This window comes from Myotis lucifugus, unplaced genomic scaffold (assembly GCF_000147115.1).
Source record: "Myotis lucifugus unplaced genomic scaffold, Myoluc2.0 scaffold_17, whole genome shotgun sequence".
Taxonomy (NCBI): domain Eukaryota; kingdom Metazoa; phylum Chordata; class Mammalia; order Chiroptera; family Vespertilionidae; genus Myotis; species Myotis lucifugus.
Genome location: NW_005871065.1, coordinates 13,519,990 through 13,528,811, shown reverse-complemented (window position 1 = coordinate 13,528,811; position 8,822 = coordinate 13,519,990). Strand labels below are relative to the sequence as shown.

General features: G+C 43.8%; 1 protein-coding gene across 1 annotated transcript in view; it reads left to right on the top strand.

Moving 5' to 3' along the window:
- The first annotated feature begins 34 nt into the window (after window positions 1-34).
- The window catches only part of CA8 (carbonic anhydrase 8), a 69,898-nt gene continuing 61,110 nt past the window's right edge, over window positions 35-8,822 (top strand). The window contains exons 1-2 of the mRNA XM_023750899.1: window positions 35-134; window positions 1,334-1,525. Coding sequence (XP_023606667.1) covers window positions 35-134; window positions 1,334-1,525 — 292 coding nt within the window. The remainder of the gene's footprint in view (window positions 135-1,333; window positions 1,526-8,822) is intronic.

Genomic DNA, 8,822 nt, shown 5'->3' with positions numbered 1-8,822 from the left:
GCCAGCGAGAGCGCGGAGGACCCACGGGCTCCCCATGGCTGACCTGAGCTTCATCGAAGATGCCGTCGCCTTCCCGGAGAAGGAGGAGGATGAAGAGGAGGAGGAGGAGGGCGTGGAGTGGGGCTACGAAGAAGGTAACCCGCCCGCCGCAGGTCGACGGGTCCCGGGTCCCTGGACAGCGCGTCGGGGGCTGCGCGCCGCGTGTGTCCCGCCCAGCGCGCGGCTCCGCACCCCGCGGCTCTCTCGCGCTCCCAGCACCCCCGGGTCCCCGCTTTCCCACGTGGGTCCCTTGTCGCTTTCCCGGTCCCCCGGCCGGTTTCGGGGCACAGGGGCACCGGGTGGAGGGCGGGCCTGCCACCTGTGTCCGCGTTGGGAAGCCTGGCCTTACTGCCCGGCAGGTGTTGGCACTGCCTCCACCCGGAGGGCGAGCATTACAGCTGCGGCTGGGACATTCCTTGTTTTCTGAGTAGTGAGAGGAACGGCGCTACCTTTTGCTCCACCCCTTGGGAACACCGTGTTGGTGGAACTCTTCGTGTCTTCTTGCTAGGAGTTCGCTGGTGGAAGCATGTATGTCTGCCTCTACTCTTTCCCCGAAGGATGCTAGCAAGGCTCCGCTCATGCCAGACACGTCCTCAATTTCAGGCTGTCAGTGGCTTGGTGAGAGGGGGTGGACTTTTTTTTTTTTAAAGTTTAGATTCCTAAATTTATCCCTGAAGATGTAGGTCTCTTCATGGAGCCGACCCCTGGTGCTGATGTTGACTACATCTATTGAAAAAAAAAGTGTAGTTTATAATTTTAATTATAAAAATATGGAAAGGGTATATATGAGTGAATACATAGGTGTGTGTACATGTTCACATGTACACTTCAACATACGGTATTTGCATTTTTGATAAGAGGTGTTTATTCACTAGCATCAGATTTATTGTTTTGGGTTCTCACTAAGCATGTGGAGAGTTACAGGTTTTTCCCAAGTAACACACATAACTGAACGGATGAGCAGAAAAAAACTTTGTGGTATTACTTTTTTTCTGATCCCTTAAAGATGATCTAAATTTCTTAATCATAAATTACTACCCCTTTGTGGACAACTACAAACAGAATATTTTGTTAGTTCAGGATTTTGTATGTAGTATTGGAGACTATTAAATCATACAAAGTATAAATGCAAAAATTCACACACATTTACCATAGTTCATCTGTATAGAGATGGTAGTCATAACCCTCTTAATGATGTCAAGGATTATAAACAGTTTCAACTAGCTTTAACATGTTAACTTTTACTGTAACTTTTTTTGTAACCTGTTATAAATGTGCTTCATTTTGTCCTTAGGTGTTGAATGGGGGTTGGTGTTTCCTGATGCGAATGGGGAGTACCAGTCTCCCATTAACCTGAATTCAAGGGAAGCCAGATATGACCCCTCACTGCTGGATGTCCGCCTCTCGCCAAATTATGTAGTCTGCCGAGACTGTGAGGTCACCAATGATGGACATACCATTCAGGTTATCCTGAAGTCAAAATCAGGTATTTTAGAAGATGCTCTGCATACTCTTGTAAACTCAAGTCCTCTTGGGGCTGTTGAACTCTCCTTTAGCTTGCATGACCTTAAAGGTAGAACTAACATAGCTCTATTGTCAGGTACCCTTATATGTTACAAGGTGCATTTTGGGGAATTATTTTTGAAAGGATGAAGTTATGAAGATGCCAGTTTGGTTTTTCTACATTGTATGATGTTACTCGAACAATCTTAGTTGGTCAACTTACACCTTGTGGAATTTGTGGACAGGTGTACACAGGTGTATCAATCTGCATTTTGTCCTAAATTGTTGGTTAGCTTAAATCATTTGGATAATTATAATTCTTTGTTTTACTGAATTGTAAAACTAAAGATTAGGATTTATTGACATTATCTGGCATTTAATATAGACTTTCCAAATTTATTTTTTCTACTATGTTAATGACAAGAACATTTTTAATGAATAGCAATCAAAAATATCCTCTAAACTCAGCAAAAGATTTAACTAGTAAACACAGCTTTTGCTTTTATGTATTTATTTTATTTTTAAACTCCCCTTCTCCCCATCTGAACCTATTTGAGATGGATCTGAAATGTTTTGTAAAAAGGGTGTTGGGCAGTTACCAAGGGAATTGGTTTTTAGCCTAAATGCAGGGAAGAGGAAAACAGTTCTAAAAATTAGCATTAATATTATGCTATTCATAGTGAATAGTTACTTATTTCTCTCTTAGAAAGAGTGTAAAATTAGAAATGATAGGAAGTGCTTACTAGAGACCAACTGTGCTCAAATTCTGGATCAATAAGTTTGATATTTTAAAACATAAAATCTTGAGATTACTTATTAGGCTGGGCAGGTATTGAAGAGCAAGTATGGCTTTTTCACTCATTGTGAATGTTCCTGAGCTTTAATTTAGAAGCCATGAGGTAGTCAGAGGTTCATGTAGTCTTCTCTGCCTTTCTGAGGTCAAAGTATGGGCATCGCCCAAAACAGAGTCTAGGTTGCATGCGTACTTAGAGAAACAGCTTCAGATGCAAATTTGAATTTAAATCAGAGTAATGTGTAGGGGGGAGTTACCTATGAAGGGACATTATGTATTATTATTTTAAAATATATTTTTATTGATTTTAGAGAGTAAGGGAGAGGGAGAGAGAGACAGACACATCAGTGATGAGAGAGAATCACTGATTGGCTGCCTCCTGCACGCCCCACACTGGAGATCAGCCTGCAGCCCAGGCATGTGCCTGGCCAGGAATCTCAAACCGTGATCTCCTGCTGTATAGGTTGATGCTCAACTACTTAGTCACTCTGGCCGGGTAGAGTATATATTCTTTTAAAAATGTATAGTAAAATTACTGAATACGGACTTCTGACCTATAAAAACATTTTAAGGTAATACATGTGTGTTGGTGTATTGACATGCTTTTGTACTGCTGGAAAGACAATATTTCTATATCTGTACAACAGAAATGCATTTCCTGTCAGGCACCTGTGAGTCAGTGTTGGTTGTATATAGATGGACAAGATGGTTCTTGAGGATTCATAGTTTAGTAGGAATACAATCCTTTAAAGTACTAGTGTTAACAGGACAATGGTGTTAGAAAGCTTTATGGGAGCACAGAGGAATGACTGAGTACAAATGCTGTCAGTTAAGACACAGCGTGCGTCCGTCCTGCTCTAAGATCAAATTTACTTGATCAAATTGAGGTTAACATTTTCTTCTGGTAACTTCTCAAACACTTCCCTTGGCCGCCTCAAAAAAGAGATTGGCCAGCACTGTGTTGGCCCTCTCACCTCAGGTATGTGTCTTCCTCAAGCAGCTTTCTTTGCCGGTTGATTCTTCTCCATCCTCCACCCCTGATCACTGAGGAAGAGCCGTCTGTTGGTCTGTCTAGGCCTGTTTTGGATACACAGGCCCCAGTCCCCTTCCTCCTGTCTCCTCAGGGGAAACTCGCTCCTTCAGATGCCCCATCTCCTTTCTGCCTCTATGATAACTTCTTCAGTGTTTCCCCAAACTTAAAGTAACAAAAAGTTCCATGTCTGGACCAGTTTGTTTATTTATTTTTCTAGGATATTTGAGCTTCTTAAAGGGATAGGCTGCAAGCCCAAACCTCCTGCCATTCATTTATTGAATGCAAGTTTTATCAAAAGAGTCTAAATATAATTGAAATAGTTGACTCTACTGTATTTCTCTCTGCCTCGGGGTATAACCTGCTCCTCCCACCTAATACTCTTTGTCCTGGTGACAATCACTTTCAGCCTTAGCTGTTTCTCCTGCTGTCACTGCCATTCTTCTTAATACCAGGAGAGCTGTGGGCTCCCTTTTCTGAAGATGAGGCCAGTTCTCTTATTCCCCTCCCACATCGCGGTTTGCTCCCCATTGTCCCTATACTTAAATTATAATTCCTACTTAAGTTAATACTCAGTGTTCTTCTTATTATGATTGTGTAGCTATTATTTCTGGCTGAGATTATAGTCTATTTTCTTTACTGAATAATAAGCCCCCCCCCCTAGAGTTAATGTATTTTTGTTTTTTTACTTTTTAAATTGATCTTTCATGATTTCATTTCCAAAGTCTCTGACAGATGGCAGATCTCCCTGGATACTGACACAGATCAGGTTATCCTTCCCTCCCTCTCATCCGTCCTTCCTCCCCCACCCTCCAGGCCTCTCTTCCATCTATTCCTGCCCCGCTGGTCCCCTCGCTCTCCAGGCCTGCTGCACGGCCATGCCCTGCAGCTCCCTGGAACCCGGGCCCAGGAAGTCCCTGTGCTTGTCTCCCGTGTCCAATCCTGTGTTTTCTAGATGCTGTGACATCCCTCATTTCAAGGAGTGTTCTAGGTTTATTCCCTGCTGCAGTTCATCCTCTAGTAACCTCCCGAGAAGAAGGGCACGTGAGGGTAAATGTTGGGAGACCTGTGTGTTTGCACGTGTCTCACTGTATGGAGCAAAGCAGCCCCTGCTGGAACGGTTCACCCTCAGATATCTGATGTCACTGCTGCATTACCAAACCAAGAGCTCTTCTGCCCTCCAGGGTTGCTGTCTAGTGCCACCTGCTTGTTAACTCTTTTATATGACCTTTTCCCTCTTTTAGAAGCTTTACCATTTTCCTCTCGGTGGCGATTGCTTTGAGATTTTACCACCCTATGCTTTGGTGTGGTTCTTTTTTCACTCTCTGTGCTGGGTACTAGGTGGGCCGCTTCAAATCAGGATTTCTCAGAAGTTTTCTTATATTATTTCATGGATAAGTGTTCTGATTTTTCCTTCTTATCTTCTTTCAGTCACTCTTATTTTTTGTTTGTCTTTTTCTTCTACTTTCTGTAGTGTCCTCAACGTATATCTTTTAGATTTCCTACTGAACTTTTAACTTCTGCTAGTTCTTTTTAATTTCTAAAAAGTTGTGCTTATCCTAGGAATTGTTTTAATTTTTAACATCCAGTATCCAGCATTTATTTCATGAGTGTAGAATCTATCTCCATTCTTTTCTGTATTGTTTTTTCTTTTTAAAAAAAAAATCTTTATTGTTGAAAGTATTACAAATATTCCCCTTCCCCCCCATTGACCTCTCCCAGCCGCTCCGCCCCCCACCCCCAGGGCTTCACCACCCTGTTGTCTGTGTCCATGGATTATACATATATGTGTACAAGGTCATTGTATTGCTTTTTTTCTCTCCATCACGTGTTTGTTTATTCTGGGTTCCTTCTTGTTTGTTTTGCTCTCTTTTGTTATTGGAGGTTTTCCTCAAATATCTAGTGATTGCTGGCTCATGGTTCATTTTTAGGAATGGGTTTGAAGAGGGGATTAGAAGCTCTGTGCACCTGGGCAGGAATATCGCCTGGTAGACGTCACAGGAGTGTGATGAGGTAGGGACCTGGCATGTTGTAGGAGGAACCTTTGTAGGTTTTGTCTGTTTCTCTGGGGCAGGGTGCATGGCGGCTCACAGCTGGCTCTTTGCAGCTGGTTACTGACCACAGGCAAGAGTGGCACCAGAGTGCACATCTGTGACAGCTGGTGACCCTGCACTAACACATCATCATCTGCGGAAGTCCACAGCTTACCTGAGGGGTCCCCGTGGTGTGGTGCACTCTCTGGGTTGGAACAGATGGAGAATGACATGTCTCCATCCCTGTGGTGTCATTCAGAGCAGTTTCACTGCCCTCAGACCCTCTGTGCTCCGCCTGTTCCTCCCTCTCTTCCCAGCCCCGGGCAGCCACAGATCTTTTTACTGTGGCTGTCAGTAGCCTGGTCTCCATTTTCTCACCTTTTCCAGAATGTCACAGAGTTGGAATCATACATTATGTAGCCTTTTCAGTTTGACTTCTTTCTCTTAATAATATACATTTATGTTTTCTCGGGTGCTGCCTTTTTAAATAGAAGATTCATAGAATAAGCACAGTTATTTTAAGAAATCAAACTCATTTCATACCCACCACCCCACTGAAACGTCTGGCCTCACGGAGGCTGTCAGTGGCCTGGGCTACTTTGTTCTTTCTTTCTGTTTTCTTTGTTTGTTGTTGCTTTGTTTATAGTAACAATAAAAAAGAATTGCCAAAAAGAGTGACAAAAGTTGTAGCATAATTTAAATGGTGACACTTACTAAATTAAAGCTTTTAACATAATTCTGATGATATAGTGCCTGTATATAAACCCATCTGGATATATTGCCTTACTTTAAACTTGAGGCATGCCCTGAGCATGAGCCCCCCACTCCCAGCCCCCTACTGGAGCTCCCAAAACAAGGCCATTGATGATCTTCTCATCCCACAACCAAGGGATGCTTACAATTTCTTAACATACTTTCATTCTGCTGCATTTGCAGTGGGCTTTCTGGAAACTCTCTCTCAGGTTGGTCTCTGTGACATATCACTTCCTGATGTTTCTTCTTCTTTTTGACTATTGCCTGTTCTCTGCCAGTTCTTGATTCTCCATTTCATTAAATAATGGGGTTTCTCAGGGTCTCCTCCTCGGCCCCCCTCTCTTGTACAACATGCATCATAAGCAGTGCACTCATGCAGACTACATGCTGTCGGTTCAGTGTTGTGCTTTCCAGTAAGACAGCATGTGAGTCTGGGAAAGGGGCTACAGTCATAGAGTCCCGGAGTGCAATGGGCCCTGGAGGGCGGCCAGTGCAGCCTCCCGTCTGAGGTCCTCTGGCAAGTGGCTGAGCGTCCTCAGCTTGAACAGCGCGGGAGAGGAAATTCATTCCTCACTGAGAAAACGCATTTTGTTTTTTGAGTAATTTCAAAGGTTGAAAAGTTCTGTGATCTCCCTCATTGTTTCCATTTCAGGGTTCTGGACATACTTAGGACAAATGTAATTGTGATTTCCACATGTCATCCTTTAAAATATTGACTACCATCATCATATTATGAAAATGCCATGTTTCCTTTTGAACATATTCGTTACTTCACTGTTCCTCAGACACAGTCTTTCATTCATAAGTATTTAGTTATTGATCATTTATTACTGGAATTACACACCTATCTCTGAGGCCAGGCAGGTACCATAAGTGAGAGCAGCCAGGAGAGCAAGGGCTGTTGACCCTCTGCTTTCTGTGTCGTGTTGGGAGGCAATAGGGACTGGTGGAGACTGTGGGAAACCAGCACACCTCGTTTGCCAGATGTTTAATGTGTCAGGAAGAGGTGGAGCTGTGGGCCTGTGAACCAGACACACAGCCACTGGGTTCACCTGGCCTGGAAGGTACAGTCTGCAGTCTTTGTTTTACCTTAGGCAAGGTGCTCCATGCTTTGGGGAAGGTAAGTACAAATCACACCCAATGCTGCTCCCATGAAGGTAACAGTGGTAGGTTGTGAAGAATAGGTGTACAGGGGGAGATTATTTTTTGCCTGAAATTGTTAGGGAGAGATTTGGGGGAGGAAGTGGCATTTGCGATGATCCTTGAAGGGTGAATAGCATTTGGATCTGGGAGAATGGGATGAGTGGGAAGGGAGAGCAGTATGCAGAAAAGATATGGATACGGGAAGGTCTAGAGATTGTACTGGGAAAACACATCCTTAAGGCACATATAGAAGAAAAGTTTCATTCATGATAAGTGAGGTTAATAGGAAATATAATGGAGAGGGTATGTTGGAGCAAATTCATGAGGGACCTCAAACCAATTCTACCGAGTACAACTACTTTTTATTTTCTGCCGGATAATCAGAATGTTGCTTTAGGGAAATTAACCTGGCAGCGCTGAATAAGATGGGATCTGGGGAAATTGGGAATCAGTTTGCAAGTTATTGGGTGAGACTCAGATTACCAGGACTGCAGCTACTGTGTTGGCAGCGTCAGTGGGAGGAAGGGATGACACGAGAGATTTCGGAGGTGCCACCTACGAATGTCGGGGGTTGGCTATGTGGACCAGGGGCGAGGAGGGTGGACTGAGGTGGAGCCCCTGCGACTGGACCACTTTTTGGATCCTGTCACTGTTCTTCTCCCTCTGCTCTGAGCATATTTTAAGGTGACAGAGTGCCTCCGACGGGGAGTTGAGCACAGGTTCATGTTCCAGGTGGGACCGACCAGGCTGTTGGCCCGTTGTCTCCCTCACTATGGAGAATTTCATTAATGCTCCCGCATGTGTCTCTATGGGTCACATGAATCACTGTTCTGTGGGAATCGCAGCAATTTAGTGTACACAGACACATTTAAGATGGAACATACTTATGGTGATATAGAAAGTAGCTGAAGTGTAAAAATATAATTACTTTAGGTTTCTCGCCTGAGCGGTTTGATACTTAACGTTGTGAAAAAGTGTGAGACTGCCCAAGCTTGTGCAATAGAACGTCATTCCATCTGACAGCAAGCAGTGTGTTAAGGGTGATGACATTGTTAAAGGGCCATGGGCATGGGAGAAATTGCTAATCAAGGTAGGTCACTTGTGCCCTTCCCGGCAACTTATTATAGAAACCCTAATTAGAAAATTCCACTCCTGGGTCTTTTATAATTCTCAATACTAATTTTAGGCTAGATTATTATTTTTATTATTAATCATACTTAAAAAAAATGACCACTTTTTATAGTGCTTCTTAGCAGCCTTGCTGATTTAAATATGGGGCTGTCAGAAATACCTTAAAAATTGTTTTCTCTCATCTTGAGGCCCGACTTTGGCCACCAGTGACCTAGCTTCATTCTCTTGGGACACATTCAAGCTGCTTCCCATCTCGGAGCCCCTCTTAGCCTCCTCTCTCTGCTGGCCTGCGCTTTCTCACTTCTCTTAGCTTCCTTTTCAAGGCTCTGCTTGGCAGTCGTCTCCTCTGCCAAGTTCCCTGACTTTCTGATGCCCTTGGTTCTGGCTCGGCCCTTGC